General features: G+C 35.2%; 2 protein-coding genes across 4 annotated transcripts in view; one reads left to right on the top strand and one right to left on the bottom strand.

Annotated features, from left to right (window-relative positions):
- METTL15 (methyltransferase like 15) overlaps window positions 1–646 on the bottom strand; it is a 162,448-nt gene extending 161,802 nt beyond the window's left edge. For 2 of the 3 annotated variants that reach the window (XM_033121443.1, XM_033121441.1), the window contains exon 1: window positions 549–646. The gene's annotated coding sequence lies outside the window, so the exon portion shown is untranslated. The remainder of the gene's footprint in view (window positions 1–548) is intronic. The other variant, XM_033121444.1, reaches the window with a different exon arrangement.
- A 140-nt stretch (window positions 647–786) lies between these two features.
- Window positions 787–20,423, top strand: part of KIF18A (kinesin family member 18A) — an 81,113-nt gene continuing 61,476 nt past the window's right edge. The window contains exons 1-6 of the mRNA XM_033121440.1: window positions 787–948; window positions 9,474–9,846; window positions 11,969–12,126; window positions 15,006–15,110; window positions 15,559–15,669; window positions 17,292–17,489. Coding sequence (XP_032977331.1) covers window positions 9,522–9,846; window positions 11,969–12,126; window positions 15,006–15,110; window positions 15,559–15,669; window positions 17,292–17,489 — 897 coding nt within the window. The 5' untranslated portion in view covers window positions 787–948; window positions 9,474–9,521. The remainder of the gene's footprint in view (window positions 949–9,473; window positions 9,847–11,968; window positions 12,127–15,005; window positions 15,111–15,558; window positions 15,670–17,291; window positions 17,490–20,423) is intronic.

Genomic DNA, 20,423 nt, shown 5'->3' on the forward strand with positions numbered 1-20,423 from the left:
CAGGGTTTTTTTTTTCTTTATAAAGTGTACATTCTTTACACCTCCAACCTAGGACTTTAAAAAATCCACTACATCCAATAATGAACTAGGCCAATAAATTTAAGTGAATTTATTTTGTAATGCCATCATTAGAAAGAAATGTAAAAAACACCCCAACACCAAATAGTTTCATTGTCAGCACTAAAAGGAGAAGGCCTGGGAGTCCTGAGAAATGAAACCTAGGGCCTCAAACCAAAAGCCCTGGACTTTGAATTAATTGAGGCGAATTGATCCCAGCTCCATCCAAGTGAAAGTGGCTGGAATGCACAGGTCCCTACACCCTCCAGAGGATGGTACCTATGCCTTCGGAGGCCTTCCTAGTCAATAAAGGAGAAAACAAAATCCAGAACCCATTAATCCACACCCAACAAGCTCCGCCTCTCCCTCTAGCAGAGGGCACACACCAACCGCTGCCAGCACCCGTCTCACTCACACCCTGAACCCTGGGACCGCGACCCGCGGCCGCGGACCTGGAGATGGCCTGAGGATACCAGGTGGCTGACTCCCACCTGCAGCTCCGGCCTAGCCCCGCCCACCGCGGTCACCGCCTCCGGAAATAGCCGTAAGCGTTGCCACGGCGACGCGGAGCCGGGCAGCTTCCGCTGGGCCGCGCAGCGGAGACTCCTAGAGCCAAGCTGGAGCGCGCCGCGGCAACGTCCGGCGTGATGGCGTCACGAAGACGGCAGCCAATGAAACGACGCGCTGAGGAAGCTGGCTTAGGTTTGAATCTTTTGGTTGAGTTTGAATCGCCGGGGGCTGACAGCGAAGTGAGGAGTTACGGTAGCCTCTCGTGGGGCACAGACGTAAGAGAGGTACTCGTGGAGAAAACGCTGGTTTCAGGACGCTCCTTTTGATGACCTGTCTCGCTGGAAGCGGAGGGGTCCCGCCGCCTCACGTGTAGAGGACCAGGTGGGCTTGTTGACAAACAAGGAAGCGTTAAATTGGGGGTGAGCGTGAGGATGGTGGGGTGGTTACGGCCCCTGGGGAGAAAGCTAAAGAAAGGAGGAACTGGAGCATCCCCTAAAGCATTGCTCTACCTGATCTGGAGCCCACGAGTGCTCAGCAGGAAGGGCAGGGATCTCCTGCCTTAGATTCTGAGGAAGTCAAAGTTTTAAAGGGCATCCTGGCCCCTTGCCCAGAATTCACCAGAGCACTTTAACTGCCCAGCACCTTTCAGTGTAAAGTTACTTCCGGACTCCAAATTCAGAGTATTTTGTTTCAGACACAGATGTAGATGTAACTCTGGGCTTAAATATCAAATGAGGAATCTTGGTTCACCAATTTATAAACTTTTTGTCCGGCAAAGTTCTGCAGTTTGCCTGGCAAAGGTCAATCGGGAACCTACCCTGAGCCCTGAGCATCAGGATAAGACGTGCCAGCGCTGCCTAACGGGATTGTGGAAGATCAGATGAGGCCTGGAAGAGATACTGCTTGGCAAGGTGCAAAGGAAAGGGACTTGAAGCACTGAGAATCAGTCCTGCCTTTTGTTCTCTGTTTCTGCAAGATTCTCCTTTAGGAGCTCGTTAGATACTCATTTACACAGAGGTCAAGGCTACTGTTTATGAGATTTGACCAGAATTGAATAATTTTGCTGTATAATATGTAGTTTAGGTTAACTATTAACAATCAGGTAGAATGTGTCAGGCATTCTACAGGTTTCAGTTGGTGGTGTTACTCCACCGCATGAAGCCCCCAGCTTGAATTTTGGGAGGTATTTATGAACTTTGGTGCTAGAGAATACATGATTCAAAGACTAGATAGTGCTTGTTATTAAGTTGCTGTTCTGTAAGAATTGTCTGTTTCAGTACAAAGATTGTCTGCCTTTATCTGTAGTAATTAATCTCCTCTTCTGTTATTGAATAAGTATATACAAGTACATAAATTTTTCTTTTTGAAAGTGCATCTTATCCCAGTATAAATGTAGCCTGCAGCAATTAAGGTGTACATAAAGTGACTTCATGCTGTCAACTCTATAAAAACTAGAAAGAAAAAATAGCCTAGCTGTCAGTGCTGTCCATCCCTGCATTTGAAATGTTTGTTCCCTTATGCTTCTAAGTTAGTAGAAGCAGTGACTCTAATACTAAAGTTATTTCTAAAAAGAGGTTTAAGTTGCAGAGAGACTATAAATGACAGTGTGGGGGATAGTTCCTGGTCCTAAAAAATGTGTGTTGAATCTGAATCTAATCCAGGTTTGAGTTTGTATTTAGGAAATACTTTATACCTGTATCACTCCACATTCAAAATGATTTGTGCAACATTTCTGTTTCATTATTTGAAAGCATTCTGCTCTGATTCCAATAGAGCATAGTTGTTAAGAACGTGAACCTTGGATTTGGACCTGGATTCCACATTCTGGCTCCTCACTTACTAGCTATGTCATCTTGAAAAAATGCTTACCCTAAAGCTAAGTCTCTGTTTTTGTAAAATGGGGACAATAATAGTATCTACCTTATATGATTATTTAAAGGATTGAAAAAGATAATTGATGTCAAATGTTTACCATAATGCCTGGTATATAGAGTGCTCAAATGATAATCGTTTTTTATTATTACTAGTTATCACTGTATCAGCCTAATCCAAGAGTTCTCAATTAATAGCATATTTGGTGACTATAGATAGAGTATGGTATCCAACAAGCACAAAGAAATAATAAACTTTCAGTTTTATTTCAATATTCATTCCATAGTTCCCGTACTAGGCCCTAAGGTCTGTATCAAAAGTACGCAAATAATACATTTTTAACTTCTATAAGAAAATTTCTGGGGCGAATGTATTTATGTCAGGAAGAGTGGTGATTAAATATTTGAGCTTTAGATTCAGTCAGTCTGAGTTCAAATCCCATCTCTTAAGCTTTTGATAGTGTATCTTTAGTCAGTTAACCTAATCTCCCTGTACTAGCTTCTCCCTCTATAAAATAGGAATGATAAATCCTATATTATAGGATTGTTATGGGGATTAAATGAGAAGTGTGTAAATTGCTTAGCATACTTTTGTTTGTAGAATACGGCTTAATACAAAGTATTCCATAAATAGAAATTATTGTTATTAAGTGCAAGTTGTGTTTAAGGTAAATTTAATAGTTTTTTGTTTTGTTTTTGAAATAAAAATACCTAAATTTGTTTAAACTCCAAAAAGTACAAAAGAATATAAAGTAGAAAGTAAGCCTGCCTATCACTCAGACCTTCATATTTCCCCATCATGGGGCAACTGCCATTATTAATTTCTGTGTTCTTTTCCTGAGAGAGCCCGTGCATATACAAATATGTATGTATCTTAAAAATACAAATGGTTGCTTGACAAGTCCTCTATTTGCACTTGTTTTTTTTTGCATATATATCTTGAAAATCTGTATTAGTTTATTTATTCATTTATTCAACAAGTATGTATGGAACCCTCAATATTTGACAAGTCCTGTTCATACTTTCAAGGAAGTTCATACTTTCACAGTGCTGCCATTCTACAGAGGAAAGAGCAATAAATATGTAACCAAGCAATATGTATGTTTTCTAGTTAGTCTAGCTGCTAGAAAGAAAAAGAAAGCAGGTAAGGGATTGGAGACAGACACAACGGCAGGGCGGCAGGGCGGCAGAGTGATACACTATTTTGAATGGAATGTTTAGGGAAAGCCTCTGTGAAGTGACATTTGAAGAGAGACCTGAATGAATTGAGGGGTTAACATTTGCACATATCTGAAGGTAGAGCATTCTAGTCAAAGAGAAGAGAAAGTGAAGGCAGTGAGGCCAGAACAAGACTGAAGTTTTTTAGGAACGCTAAAGACAGTGACTGAAGGAGAATGAAGGGGGAGGATAACAGTTGAAGAAAGCATCAGAGGAGTAGATGTAGAACCCACAAGACATGCTAAGGAGTTTACATTTTATTCTCTGCTGGGAAGTCATTGAACAGTTTAGCAGGTGGAATGACATGAGATAACAATCTGATTGCTTTTGAAGAGGTTATCAATGCATATGGTCAATGAATTAAATAAAATATTATTGTACTTGCATGTAATTGGGGATGAATCTTTAACTTAATTGCCTTACATTTTATCTAGGGTGAACAGTAGCTGGATAAAGATTTGCCTGTTCGATTTGGTTTATGTTATCTTGCAACTATTGAAGAGAATTAGCTATTAACACCACTTCATTAAACATAGAGCAGTGAGCTGTTCTATGTAAGCGAATCTCCCAGAAAACTGATTGTTATCCTTGTTAAGTGATAGTTTTAACCACCCTCAACGATTAACATGAAGCATTATATTCCCATTTTCCTAATTTTGTGTAACAAGAAATTGGGCACATTTTTAAACTTTTGATGCTTCAGGGTCTTCATTGTAATTGCCTGGCATTGCCAATCCTTGTACTGTACTGTAATATGTTGAGTCTCTTAGAGAAATATATTGTATGTTTGCCTCTACTCTGAATGGGTAAATTGCTTCTTGAATTTTTGGTCTACCTTTTATAATTTATTTTTTCATTAATTAAATATTTGAGAGCTTACTATATTCCAGGTTCACTACAGAGATTAAGGATATAATGGTTAAAAAATACAGCTTCATTAGGTGTTATTTCTTGTCACTTTCTTATACTCTTTTCTAATCATATGCAGTGATCATAAAATTTTAGTTAGTAAAGGACCTTAGATATTATATAGTCCAACTCTATTATTTTATAGATTGACAATGAAATGCCTCTTCACTAACTATTATTACTCTTTCTTTTATACTCTACTCTCTCTAGACTAGACAGATACCTTATTTTTAATGAATAAAGGTGTTGGCAGTGTTTCTCCTTAATGTTTTAGTCCCAACAATGAAATCATACCAGCTTGTTCTTTGATTCTAGTCAACAAATACCACTTAGTAACAGATTTAACAAAATTAATCTGAGGCTGTGACACTGTCTTCTGAACAGTCAGCTGAAAAATGTTTTTGAATCAACCCATTGTTACAACATTTTGGTTTTTGGGTTTTTTTGGTCACTTCTTAGTAAACGTGGTCAAGGACTTTGCTTTCTGTGTGCCTTATTCAGAATCAACTAGATGTCCACATCTTTTACTTAGCCATGTTAGAAAAGAAAGCAGACATCATGTATTACTATAAGAACAACCGCATTCATCCCTGAAGACGTTAGTATATTTGAACATAGACAAAGTTTTGCACATTAGTGATTCTGTTGACCTTAGGTATTTTTATTAAGAAAATTATATTCACTCATTGGTTTTGAAAAAGTTGGGAAAATGTGATACTTTAAAAATTAAGGTTGATATCTTGCGTAAAATCTGTAAAAAGTTGTAAAACAAAGTTGTATTTGATGTCATACTTCTTAAACCCCTTTAGTAATTGTCAAAATTTCTCCTTGAAATGTTATTTGAATAAGATGTATTGCCTTCTAAAATACCTTCAATAATTCCTAATAACTTCTAAATCAAATCTAAATTATATAGCCTTGCAATCAAGATCTAAATCTGGCCCCACCTTTATCCAGTTTTATCTTTTAATGCAACCCTCTCCCCTTTTTGTCCTCTCCAGCTGCATAGGGACTGAGCAAAGCTAAACTGAGCATGTCCTTAGTTGCTATAGGTAAAGTTACAATCATCTGAAACTAAACAGCAGGAACAAGATTTAAGCAAATTGACCACACAGCCAGTTATGTCCACTGTGCGCGCTGTTTTCTATCACAGGCTTTTGGACTTGCTGTCTGAAATTTTTTTGCCCCAGCCACTTGTTCACTCCCTCACTTCAGTCTCTGTAAAGTCACCCCATTAGATAAGGTTTTTTCAACTGCCTCATCTAAAATAGGAGCCCACTTCCACACTCCTGACCCTCTCTATCCCAGGGCCTAGAAAAGGGCCAACAGAAGGCACTCATATATTTATTGAATGCTTAACTAGTTGTCATGAAATGTGCTTTTTTTTTTTTACCCAGTTAATAACTATCCATCCTTTAACTCATCACTTCCTTTAGGAAGCTTTCTAATTCCATCAATCCTCCATTATAGCCTTATGTAAAACTTAACTTTTACTTTCTTTACCTTATAGCATTTGTCAGTTATACCTTTACTATTTTTTGTCACTATTTTGTTAATATCTGTTTCCCTCACTACAATGTAAATAATAATAGCAAACACTTGTAGTGCATACTCTGTTGCAGGCATTGTTCTAAGTGCTTTGTTGTCACAACTCTATGAAGTAGGTATTATTATTAGTCCTGCTTTATAGATGAGGAAACTGAGCCACGAGAGGTTAAGTAACTTGCCCACTGTCGTGACCAATAAGTAGTAGAGCTGGAATTTTAACCTCAGCTGTCTGGCTCCAACATCTAATAATTAACTTATTGAATTGATTAGTTAATTAATTCATTAGCAAGAGATACCTTCCAACCTTGAGATTCTAAGATCTATTTTAAAATAATCACCTGATGTTTTACGCATATATGTTTATTTAGCTGTTTCATTTGTGTACATTTTATATATCATTTTTAAAAGTATATCAGTTAAAGTCATAGCATTGTTGAATATTTCTAAAAGCTTTTAGAATGTGTGTGGAGGTTTTTGGTTATCACAAGGAATGTGGGATACTACTAGCCTATAATAGACAGGGGTCAGAAATGCTAAACGTCCTCTAACACATGGCACAATTCCAAAAAGAAGACTTGACCTACACTAAGTGCCCATCATAAGCCTATTGGAAAACACTAAAATGATGGACCAGTATCTTCAGGAAGAAGAGGCATGAATGGGGGCCAGTAGAGAAGAGAATTGACATTTATTGAATGCCTTAATACACTTAATACCTGTTATCTCTTTTAGCCTTCACAACAGTGCTATGAGGTGTTAGCTCTTTTATACAAATGAGAAACCTGAGACTCAGTGAGGTTAAGTAATTTGTCCAAGGTCATAGAAGTGAGGTATAGGTGCTTTGTGGGACTTGGCTAGACAGAAGCTCAAGGATGAAGAAAGAGCAGAGGAGTAATTCACTTGGGACCTGACTGTTAAAATCCAAGTGACCATCTTTCCTCTTCAGTGTTCTATTTTTGGGGAAGGACAGAGTCCTAAAAAGGGAGTGCTGTGTCCAGTGTCTTCTGCTTTTAGATTGCTTTCGCCTTATTTGAATTCTTTCCAAAAGTATATGGTTTTATAACATATTTTAGCTTCATCATTGCTGTTATTTTTCCCATTTAAGAAAAAACAAATGAAATATCTTCTTTTTACCCTTCTTCCCTCTCCACCCACACCATTTCTTTGCTCACTTTTGCAGCAGTACTTTCTGTATTCATTCTCCTAATGTTCTCCCATTCAGGCTTTTATCTCACCATTCCCCACAAATTGCTCTTCTCATTGGTCTCTGTGTTGCTAAATCCCATGGTTACTGCTTACTAAGTACTTACCATATTAGCAGTATATAACACAATTGAGAGAATGCTCTCTTCCATGATTTAAAGGTCCTTCCAAAATCTTAATGCCATTTGAAGCTTTAAAAACTTTTAAAAGCTTCAAATGGCATTAAGACACTGAGGACAGCCTTTACTTTTGCAACTTGGCTTCCAGCTGCCTTAACATTTCCACCTAGATGCCTATTAAAATTTTCAAATTTAAGATATCCAGAACTAAACACCTGATAGTCTCCCCAAAACCTGCTCTACCGTCTGTTATTATCATCTCAGTTAATGGCTACTCCCTTCCTCTAACACTCCAGCTCTTGAATCCTATCTTTCTTTCATACCCACATCCCATCTGTCAGGAAATTCTGTTGTCTTCACCTTTACAATACATCCAGAATCCGACCACCACCCTGTTCGAAGTCGACAATGTCACCTCTTGTCTATATTACTTTGATGAGCTACCTAGTCTCTATTCCCTATTGTATGTTTTCTACACTGCATTGAGAGTAATCAGATTATGTCACAATACAAAAAATTAAATGGCGCACACATACAAAATGCTAATAAATCTCTTTACCTGAAATATTAGTTAGACCCTGGCCTTCCACTTAAACTCAAACACTGAAGCCAAACCATATACAGTCACAGCTAGGCTACCCAGAAATCCTAGCTTTGATTTTTACAAGGGCTCCAGCACTATTTTAGTTTGAGTCAAGAGAATGAACAGGAAAGGATCTCTGGGAATCCTATCAAGGCAACGAAGGGCGAGCTTTGGTTAGTCAACAATCTTTAGTAAAAGTTATCTTGGATGCAAGCCTCTGGGCAGTGGAAATTGATAACAACCAGTCTCGTCTCTACCTATGTCTCAGAGACCCCTTGGGTTAAAAATAGTTCCTAGGATACATCAATTAGCTAGCCCAGGTATGAAGGTGATGGAAAGATATATACCCCTGGCATATTCAGACTACGATCTCTGAATATAGCTCCTATTCTCTGCTCTATAATGATGGAAGTTTAGGGTACATCAGTGATAGCAGGTTTAAAAATTATTGTCTGACTATGACGGGCTCACACAGCAAAAACAAGGAGTGTAAAGATTAACAAAGACCAATAATGTGGGACCAAGAAAAACAAAAACAAAAAGACCTTTTAGTATTCATTAGTTTATTTATCAAACACTTATACAGTGCCATGTGACAGGCACTGTTTTAGGCTCATAGAGCACATCAATAAGCAAAACAGATTTTTTAAAACATACATGCCATTAAAGAACTTACAGTTTAACTGGAAGAGAGAAAATAGCAAACACTAGAAATAAATTTTAAAAAAGCATATACTTGATGAAGAGATTGTAAACGCTTTGGGAAAAAATAGTGTAACGGTGATTAGGAATAGGGTTCGCAATTTTAGTGAGGGTGGACAAGAGGGCAACCTTTGAGCAAGGACTTGAAAGGAGTGAAGGAATTAGTCATGCAAATATTGAGGGAGGCACTTGTAATAGAGACACTGGCTAGTGGAAAGACCCTCCTGGGGTGCTTGGTGTGTTAGCTGGAATGAGCAAAGGGGAGAACAATAAAATAGGTGAAAAATGTAGGCCATTAAAAGAATTTCAACTTGTACCTTGAAGAAATTGAAGAACCATTAGAAAGTTTTGAACCAAAGAGCAAAATAAATAAACAAATTGTGTGTGTGTGTGTGTGTGTGTGTGTGTACAATTGACCTTTGAACAATGTAGGGGTTAGTCACATATTTTGTATATGCATTATATACTATATTCTTATAATGAAGAAAGAAAAATGTTTTTAAGAAAATCATAAGAGAAAATACATTTACAGTATTTATTTTTAAAAATCTGCATGTAAGTGGACCTATGTAGTTCAAACCCATGTTGCTCAAGAGTCAACTGTATATATATAGCCATTTACCTGTTAATGTTATATATATAACATATACCAGGTGAGTGGAACAGAATCCACACCTTTTTAAATGAATACTATGTGCCAGTCATTTACTAGTAGAACTAATATTAATACTTTGTTTTCCTTTTTAATTTCAGAGAAGTATTTAGGCATTTGAATAAACAGAAGAATCAAGATAATCAGCTATGTCTGTCACTGAGGAAGACCTGTGTCACCAGATGAAAGTAGTTGTTCGTGTGCGTCCTGAAAACACGAAGGAAAAGGCAGCTGGATTCCATAAAGTGGTCCATGTTGTAGATAAGCATATTCTAGTGTTTGATCCCAAACAAGAAGAAATCAGTTTTTTCCGTGGAAAGAAAACTGCAAATCGAGATATTAGAAAGAGACAAAATAAGGATCTTAAATTTGTATTTGATGCTGTTTTTGATGAAACTTCAACTCAACTGGAAGTTTTTGAACACACTACTAAGCCAATTCTTCGTAGTTTTCTGAATGGATATAATTGCACAGGTAATTGTTTCAGTCGGGGTTTAATTTTTCTGTCTGATTTCAGTTTTACATTACAAGGGATGTGTACTTGGCCCTTCTAAATATAATCAATTTTAAGTTGCATGTTTGCTAAAAATTCTTAAGTTCAGTAGCCTTTCACTGTAAATGTAAACTTTCTTTGAAATTTAGTCATCATATAAACATAAATTATTTGTGAAACTTTCTCTTCCATAGTCCTGCCATGGTCCCTATAGACAATCATCCTTTCAACTTCCTATGTTACTAAACCACATATTTCTTTTAATTGATGTCAGATTTCTCACAATTTTTTTGTATTTCCATTGCTTATCTATACAACTATCTATCCCTATGGAATAGTCAGATTTTTCTGACCTCTTGACAGTTTCTTTATAACACCATTTTTTACAATACTTGAAATACAAATGTTGAAAGCCCATGTTAATGGAGTATCGTCTGCTATTTTAGTATATCTTCCGCCCATAAAGCATCTCTAGTGCTCTGAATAGACCCATAATAATTTGCCTTTCAAAACGGTCATGTTGATTTCCTAGAAAGAGAGATATCCAAAAGTCTAGATAAATCACTACTTACGAGGTACTTAACATCCTTAGTATCTTATTTTTAGAATTACCACAATTTAAGATACCCCAAAACTATAACATGTTTCACTGTCTCATTGATTGATTCATTAAGTTTTATTACAGAAGACTTACCTTCTTGGTTGAGCAAGATTGTAATGTGGTTTATTGATTAGAACTTCCGTAATTCTCATTTTTAAGCAGATATTCTTTTCCTCATTCATGAAACTCCATTTGTCTCTGGAGATTTTTAAAATTATTGTTGACTCCAAATGAAAAAATCTATACCAAACTCATACTAAATCTTTGGTTTCTTCTTGACTTTATATTCCTATCTAGATGTCTTAAGACTTCTTGGTATACTACTGGCTTACATAAAATAGAAGAAAATGAAACATGTATCAGTTTAATTCATTCTACTGAAAAGTATTTTGTAGTTAGTATTTAGCTTAGTAGAGAGATTTGACTTATAAAAATATTTTCATCAGAAATATGAGGATTTATTACCTTAACTGAATATTATGTTGGGTATTTGCCAAGTGTAATTCAGGACTCTGTTTTTTTTGTTTGTTTTTTGTTTTTTTGGGGTTTTTTTGTTTGTTTTTGTTTTTTGCATTTGATAAAAACACATCACTTTTATGTTATACTGGGTAAAATCTTGAAAACAGAGTAATTTGCCTAAAACAAGATTTTATTGTTTTAAATTTTCAAAGTAATTTTATAAATGGCTTCTATCTGGAATTCATTCACTTAGCCGACTTGTATTGAGTACCTGCTTTGTGCCCGGTGGTTTGTTTGCAGGTGCGAAGGCTACATGAATCCTGCCTTGGTGGAGCTCACAGTGGGAAATACAATGTGATACATTCTAGAGTAGAAGGATGTGCAGCATATATATACTAAAGGGCTCAAATGAGGCAGTGAACATTTCTGCCTAAGACAACTATGGAAGGCACAGGAGAGTGACGTTTGTGCTGGATATTTAGAACAGGTGGAAGTTTTCCAGCTGGAGTAATTCCAAGGACTGCAGGACAAAAGCAGCAGAGTAGAAAAGCAGCAGCAGTTGAGGAGAACTTCAAATAATTTAGTGTACCAGGTGCCGTCTGTTAGAATGCCCAATAATAATCCACGGGTAGGAATTTGAACTTTGTCATGTAGGACTGTGGAACAATTAAGGTTTGACATTCAGATTTCATTTTTCATAAAAATAACTACAAATTCTATGGGATGGATTAAAGAAGATCTAGACTAATAGGGAGACTGATAATTGATTACTTAATATGTGTAAGGTTACTATAGAAGAATGGGAGCGTATAATGGGGGTGGGGGTGGGCAGGTGGATGATCGTACCATTAATCCGAATAGAGGAGGGAAAGTAGATTTGTGCTAAAATTCCCAGGTTTTAAAGATAAGACTAGAAATTAATTTTGGATCTATTGGGTTTCAAGTTACTGTTCAGGATATCCAGATGGAACTATCTAGACAGTCAATATAGTAATGGTATATTTCATAATGAAGAACTCTGATCCCTTTTCATAAAAACCCAGTGCTTGCATATGGTGCCACTGGAGCTGGGAAGACACACACGATGCTAGGATCAGCTGGTGAGCCTGGAGTAATGTACCTAACTATGGTAGACCTTTACAAATCCATGGATGAGATTAAAGAAGAGAAAATATGTAGTACCGCCGTTTCTTATCTGGAGGTAAGTTGGCAATATCATTCTTTAGATTAATTAATACTATTGAGAAATCTTTCTTTAAGAAATTCCACTGTCCATTCTAATTCTATCATACAGGATTTTTCTTACGAATATATAATATCATTAAAACTTCTGGTCTTAAGTATCTATTATGCATCTTACTCTTTCTGTTAATTATTTTATTTCCCATAACTTCTGTCCTACAGAAAAGTAGCAAGATTAATACAAAGAACTTCCAGATACCCTTCACCCAGATTCCTCATGTTAACATTTTACTGCCTTTGCTTTTTCTCTCTGTGTGTGTATGTATTTCTTTTTTCTAAACTGTTTAAGTTACAGTCTTCCAGAAACAAATTTTCTTAAATAACTGTTGAATAGTCATCAAAATCAGGAAATTAACAATGATACAACATTATTATCTAATCTGTAGACCTTAATGAGAGCTTGCTAGTTATTCTAATAAAGCCCTTTTTTGAAAAAGGAAATGTAAGATCATTAATTGCATTCAGTTGTAGTATCTGTTTAGTCTCCTTAATCTGAATTCATTCCTTTTTCTTTCTTTATGTTGCTGTCATAAAAGCCTTTGTTTGGTTTCATCATGATTAGATTCAGGTTGTGCACTGGCAGAAACACCACAGAAGTGATACTGTATTCTTACATCATATCAAGAGACCTGTGGTGGTTAGTCCTATTACTGGCTGTGAGAACTTGATCAATTTCTTTATGTTAGTGTCTGTGAAGTTTCTTCACTGTCAAGATAGTACTTTACCTTTTATATTTAATAAGTACCTTGTAGGGATAAAATGTAAATATCCTGTTACTTAAACTATTCTCTACTAGTATTAGTATTCACTGATGATTCATGCTTGAATCAATTCCTATTATCATGGGAGAGGATAGTGAGTTTTAAATTCCGTCATATCTTCTACATTTATTCATTGGCTTTCTGCTGGAAGGAAGAGCTTTCCCTTTCTTTTAGTGTATCTGTGTGGACGCATAGATTCCTAACATTATTCAATAGATTATAACCCATTTCTGTAATTATTTATTTGAATGCTCAAATTGTGCCAGATTTGCCCAGTTGAGGCTCTTTCATGCTACCTCTTGAGTCCTTTTGACATACCTCATCATTCCTTGAGGCCTCCTACCCTCTTAATAACCAACATTCAACAAATCATAATTAGTGGCAGGCACTCTAACTTTGTGTTCAGATAGTGTTTCAGAAACCAGTGCAGAAACAGAAATCCCTGATTTTACTGCCTATTTGTGGTGTCAGAGAGAAAATTTCTAATAGCCACAGCTCTCTTCTTCACACAGTTAGGTTCCTCCTGGGAGAGTTTCTTCACATTTCAAAAATTGATTAAGATTGTATATGTGGCTAAAACTTGGAAATTGAAGTAAAACTCATTTTCTATACTTAAATATTGAAAAGAATTATTTTGAATGTAATTAAGAAGAGAACATAGCAATATTCATTATTTCTCCCTTAGATCTTTTGATAACTGGGAGAAATTTGAAGTTTGGTTATTTTTTATATTTTTAATTGTTTTTCCATTCTTTTATTCTGCTTTCATTTTTGTTATTGGTAAGGCAGTATCTAATCTAATGGTGTTTTCACTAAGACTGCACCAGAATTTGCTATGGAACTTTTTAAAAATAGGCATGCCTAGCCCTCACCCGCTGGACGTTTAAATAGGTCTAGATTGTGGCCGAGGCAGCTATGCTTTTTCAAAGCTCCCAGGTGATGCTGATGCATAGACCAGCTTGGAAGTGATTGTTCTAATTGTATGTTTTATGTGATTGAAGTGGGTAAGAGGAATCATTAGAAAAGTGACTGCTGCTTATCAGAAAAATAAGAATCGAAAAATTATCTCTTGATATTTTACTGCTTTTAAGAGTTTATTCCATTTGTAAATCGTTATCACTCATTGTAGAAAATTTTATCAGCAATAAATTTTCGCTATGGGCTATTTATTAGAACATGGAAATAACTTTTTTTAAAGACTTAGTTTTGTATTTTTTAAAAAAATCTTGCCAGTAATAATTGTAGTTGTTATTTGGATGACAAGTAGAAAACTTACTACCTTTAGTAAATTCATAAAATCAGGTCAATAATATTATTTCTATGCATTACTTACAGAAATTACTAAAAAAAAAAAAATTGCCAAACACATCAAATACAGATGTGTATTCAATGCCATGCGATAGAATGAGGATATCTGGGCTCCAAATCCTGCTCTTCTCTTACCTTTGTGACCATGGACACATTACTTAACCTCTGAGGGCTTTGGTTCTCTCCTCATTCAAACGGTGGGAAGGGAGTTCCATTATGCAATATATCATTAAGAATTACATGTTGAAATTAATGTAATTGAAGAACAAATGAAATCAATACTATCCATCCTTGAGTATGCGTTTTCTTTAACTTTTGAGCTCTAAAATTGAAAAAGTTTGGACTACTTCGGCATCATGAAATAATAAATACCTTTTCCAGTAAGAACCAAGCCACCTCTATATAACTTATATTTCAGAGCCAGTAGAATTTTCCAAGACCATGTGTCCCTTTCCAGGAAATATGAAAAGTCAATTCCAACCATCTTATTTCTGTTTCACTGTAATCATCAAGTTAGAAATTATGGTGTGAGGGTGTGATGTCTCCACCTTTAAGTTTCAATTTCAAACCTAAGTAATTCAGCTGTTCTGTTTTCTTAGGTGGTGGAAAATTAATGGCAACGTGAAATATAAGGGGTGAGATAAAATGAGATGCCATTTGCCTTTAATATAAAATTCTAATATAAACTAAGCTCAGCAATGTGTGCCTGTGTGTGATATTATCACTGTTGTTTCAATATCAATGCTAAAGCAGTTCTTTTTGTTTTAAGGTGTACAATGAACAGATACGTGACCTCTTAGTAAATTCAGGGCCACTTGCTGTCCGGGAAGATGCCCAAAAAGGGGTGGTGGTTCAGGGGTTGACTTTACATCAGGTATGTTTATAAAATTCTTTTTCCTTTGTTCAAATAGCAAGTGTGGTTATTTAGCCATTTACTTATTTTCCATTGTGCTTGAGAAAGAAGAAAAATAGTGAAATGCAGAGTTAAAATAATCAGGGTATATCATCAGTCTTATTTTGTTTTCCTTGATATAACTAAAGGAGCTTTTCTTTTAAAAATATACTTGAACATTTAATATCGTGTGTTATTTTACTTAATACCTTGATATTTTATCTCCACAGAGAGACAGGACTTTATCTTTTATTCCTCATATAACACCAAAGTACTAAGCAAATGATAGTCAATATTTAATGGGATTTAAGTTATACAAAGCATTTTGTTTACTTTTTCTTTTACCTTTAAAAGTCTTCTTATTTATTGAAAGTTTATTTTAAAATTTAAAGACATGGCTAATTTGTGTATTTTTCTTAAACTTTTCTAGCCCAAGTCCTCAGAGGAAATATTACAATTATTGGATAATGGAAACAAAAACAGGACACAGCATCCCACTGATATGAATGCTACATCTTCTCGTTCTCATGCTGTTTTCCAGGTAACAGGCCACTCGACTATCGTTCTTAAAATTGAATTTAAAATGAATGAAGACAAATTCATGGATGGTGATTTTCACACATACAAAAAGAATTCCTTCATCTGCAGACTTTTCTGCTTCTAAACTATTCCTTTACTTTGCAGCTTTGAGGAGATTCTATCAAGAATATTTAGAATTGAGATGATATAAATCAGAAATGTAATTTTTTTTTCTTTGTGAAGATGAAGGATAGAAAAGTGGAAGCAATAGAGGGATTTTTCCGTGTTTTAAGTTGGTAAAAATATTTAATATTTCTATTTCACAAAAATATTTAATATTTCCAAAACATCTTGTATTCAGAGCAAACGTTCTTTTTATAGATCTAGATTTACAGAACCAATAAGCTGGGGAGATACTGATTCAGTTTCTAAAAGATTTCATCATAGTGGCCATGTAAAGTAGTTGCGTTCCTTAAAGAAGTGCGATTCAGTAGATAGAGTGCTTTTTAGGAATATAGTACTGAAAAGAGCTACAGGGTCGGTTAGTTATTATTTCTTATAGTTCCTACTCGTGTTAAAATCCAAATGATTATGTAGCTGTATCCTGGATTATGCTGTGTAGAACACATTTTATACAAAGAAATTGTAGTTGAAAGAATTCATATCTGAGTCAATCAAGTCATTCAGAAAGTCTCCAGCCCACAAATTTTTTTCTTTTTTTAATTTATTGGGGTGACAATTGTTAGTAAAATTATATAGATTTCAGGTGTACAATTCTGTATTACATCATCTATAAATCCCATTGTGTGTTCACCACCCGGAGTCAGTTCTCCTTCCATCACCATATATTTGATCCCCCTTACCCTCATCTCCCACCCCCTCCCCCCTTACCCTCTGGTAACCACTAAATTACGTTCACAAAATTTTATTAATCTTTTCTGTTGTTACCACTAACTCCTCTTTGATCAGTAGTGGTCTTGAGAGAAATGTTTACCTGTGACATTGAGACTTTTCCAAAATGTCTTAGACCCTACTTTATAAGAAAATTTAGCAAAAGGGTTTTATAGTAGAATAATAGCTAAACTTCCCCTATCTTTCAAGTTTACCATCAAATTTATTTCAGTCAAACTACAAAGTAACTTAAAATAGTTGTGCTTTAATGGGCCATTGAACATTAGAGTATTCTTTATTATACTATTTTTTCAATGTTTAATTTTTAAATTATAATGACACACAACAATTTTGAGAATTGCAATAATGTTTGTTTGGGAACGATCCCTGCAGACATGCAAAGCATTCTGACCACTCACTGCCCTTAGTTTTCTCTTAGGAGCATTCTTTCTTGAGGACCCATGTCCCACCCCTACCTCTCTTAAATTCTATGTCGTGGTTCAAGGGTTACCAGAATACAAATGGTGGTTGTTTTGACCTTCTGTCAGGCCAGGAGTTATTTTCAGATTTTTCTCAACTTTGTTAATTACTTCTGGTACTCTTGGATGTCTGCCAGTCCTGTTATACCTCGTTCGGTGTGTTTTCAAAATGAAAATAATTTTGATTTCATGCTCTTTTGAAAATAAACTGTACATTTCCCTTTTAATTTTGTTAACTCGTGTCCTCATTTTCCCTATTCTGTAATTTAAAAAGATTTATTTGCGACAACAAGACAAAACAGCAAGTATCAATCAAAATGTCCGAATTGCGAAGATGTCACTCATTGACCTGGCAGGGTCTGAAAGAGCCAGTACTACGAGTGCTAAAGGAGCCCGTTTTATAGAAGGCACCAATATTAATCGATCACTTTTAGCTCTTGGGAATGTCATCAATGCCTTAGCAGATACAAAGGTAGGTACTATATGTTTATTTAAATATTTTGAAATATTGATGTATGTATAATTTCTAGAAAGATACTATTTAATATAATTTTGTTTTAAGGGTCTATTATAAATCAAATTTCAAGAATATTTCAATAATTTTTATATACATAGCAAAGATGACATAAAGCCTGGTATATCAAGTAAAGCTATAGTTCAGTATTTTTTTTCTTTTTGTTTTTAAATTTATTGGGGTGACAATTGTTAGTAAAGTTACATAGATTTCAGGTGTACAATTCTGTATTACATCATCTATAAATCCCATTGTGTGTTCACCACCCAGAGTCAGTTCTCCTTCCATCACTGTATATTTGATCCCCCTTACCCTCATCTCCCACCCCCCACCCCCATTATCCTCTGGTAACCACTAAACTATTGTCTGTGTCTATGAGTTTTTGTTTCTCATTTGTTTGTCTTGTTCTTTTGTTGTTTTCGGTTTATATACCACATATCAGTGAAATCATATGGTTCTCTGCTTTTTCTGTCTGACTTGTTTCGCTTAGCATTATGCTCTCAAGATCCATCCATGTTGTCACAAATGTTCCTATATCATCTTTTCTTACCACCGAATAGTATTCCATTGTGTATATGTACCACAACTTCTTTATCCATTCATCTATCGAAGGACATTTTGGTTGTTTCCATGTCTTGGCCACCGTAAACAAAGCTGCAATGGCAGTGTGGAGGTTCCTCAAAAAATTATGAATAGAATTACCATATGACCCAGCAATCCCTCTCCTGGGTATCTACCCAAAAAATCTGGTTCAGTATTTTTTTAATGTCCAGTTTTATAACCAGAATTTGCTGAAGGAAAAGTATTGAATATCAGATTGATAATTAATATTTTATGGTACTTTCTCATCACTTATTTTGAACTTGATTTTTTAAATTACCATTTGATGATCACTGCACAGCAAGCATGATAATCGAATTGGCATAGAGACACAAGACACATTTTAGGAAAACTAAATCTGTCCTGGTTAGTATTTCATATGCTATAAAATCGAGTTAAATATTAAAGAGTGTTGATTTTTCTGCCAGCCAGAGAGGAACTTAAGATATAAAATGTAATTAAATCACTGAGAAACATCTAATGTTTACTAGCTGCTTTTGGAGCATTTAAACTATTTTACATCTATTGTCTGCCAGAAGTGCTTACTAGGGCACGGCATATTTGACAACTTCTGTATTTGTAAAAACGGAAAGAAATGACTTTTTTTTTAAGTTAAAATATGATCATTTAACTTAAGTTCAAAGCAGGTGCAAAAGCTTAGGAAAATTACTGTTAAACTCTTCAAAATGTTGCATTTTGATTTAGTGTAAAGTATATTAAAATCATTTGTGGAATCTTTTTAAAATAGGAAAGGTATTGAAATCACATGAAGATTGCAAAAGCAAGGTGACATATTCTAAGTTAAAGTTTCAAACATGTAAGCAGACAGTATGGTATAGAGTTGGTTTTCTAAAATTAAACTATTTATAATTTTACCAAATCTTTATCCAATCATCTATCAAAGGACACTTGACGACCCTCCATACTGTTTTCCGCAGTGGCTGCACCAATTTACATTCCCACCAGCAGTGTATGAGGGTTCCTTTTTCTCCACAGCCTCTCCAACACTTGCTGTTACTTATCTTGTTGATAGTAGCCATTCTAACAGGTGTGAGGTGGTATCTCTGTGCGGTTTTGATTTGCATTTCCCTATGGAATATTACTCAGCCATAAGAAAAAATGAAATACTGTCATTTGTAACACTATGGATGGATGTTGAGATTATCATGCTAAGCAAAATAAGTCAGACAGGAAAAGTCGAGAACCATATGGTTTCACTCATCTGTGAGATATAAAACTGAAAGCAACAAACGAGTAAGACAAACAAGCAAAAACTCATGGACACAGACAACAGTTTAGTGGTTACCAGAGGGTAAGGGGGAAGGAGGGAGGGGAAGAAGAGGGTTAAAGGGAGTCGAATATATGGTGATGGAAGGAGAACTGACTCTGGGTGGGGAACACAGTGCGGTACATAGAGGATGTAGTATAGAATTCTGCACTTGAAATCGATACAATTTTACTTTTTGACCAATGTCACCCCAATAAATTTAATATTAAAAAAAGAACAAAAATCATTTCAAGTACCACCAGCAGTACACGTTCCACACTGTTTGGGAAAGACTACTCTGATGGAAAGCACAGTACTACTGGGAATTGTGGAATCCAGGGCCCATTTCCAATTCTGAGGCAAGTCATTGCACAATTAATTTGGAAGCTTCATTTTCCTCTTCTGTAAATGAAAGATTTACATTGGCTAACATGAGGTTGCTTTTATTTTAACATTATAATGTTCTGTTTTCACATAGAAGTTGTACTTCTTGAAAAATTTGTTTGATAGTTTAAAATCAGAACTATATCTTTTAAGTAAAAGAAAACCTTAGAGTTTCAACTTTCAGATGAAGTATCTCTAAAATTTTAATTGTCATTTATTTTATATCAATTTTCAATGGTTATTTAATAAGAGAAACAACTCTATGCCATGCAGAATTCTTATTCCTCTGGTATATTTGTATAGGTCATATATGTTGTATTTTTTTTCTTTTTTAAAAATGAAGTTTTTTTTTTAAATAGACATTTTGTTTTTGAATAGTTTTAGATACAGAAAAGTTAATAAGAGAATGCAGAAAAATTTTGTTAAATATGCCCCACATTCAGTTTCCCCTGTTGTTAAGATTTTACAGTAATGTGGTACACTTATGAACCAATATTGATATTTTATTATTAACTGAAGTTCATATTTATTCAGATGACGATACAATCTTTAGATAAAACATTTTTTTTAAATATATTCATTGAATAGTCCCATAAGATTCATTATCATCATTTAGAACACCAATTGTATCATAAGTCTGG

Source organism: Rhinolophus ferrumequinum, chromosome 11 (genome assembly GCF_004115265.2).
Source record: "Rhinolophus ferrumequinum isolate MPI-CBG mRhiFer1 chromosome 11, mRhiFer1_v1.p, whole genome shotgun sequence".
Classification (NCBI taxonomy): Eukaryota; Metazoa; Chordata; class Mammalia; order Chiroptera; family Rhinolophidae; genus Rhinolophus; species Rhinolophus ferrumequinum.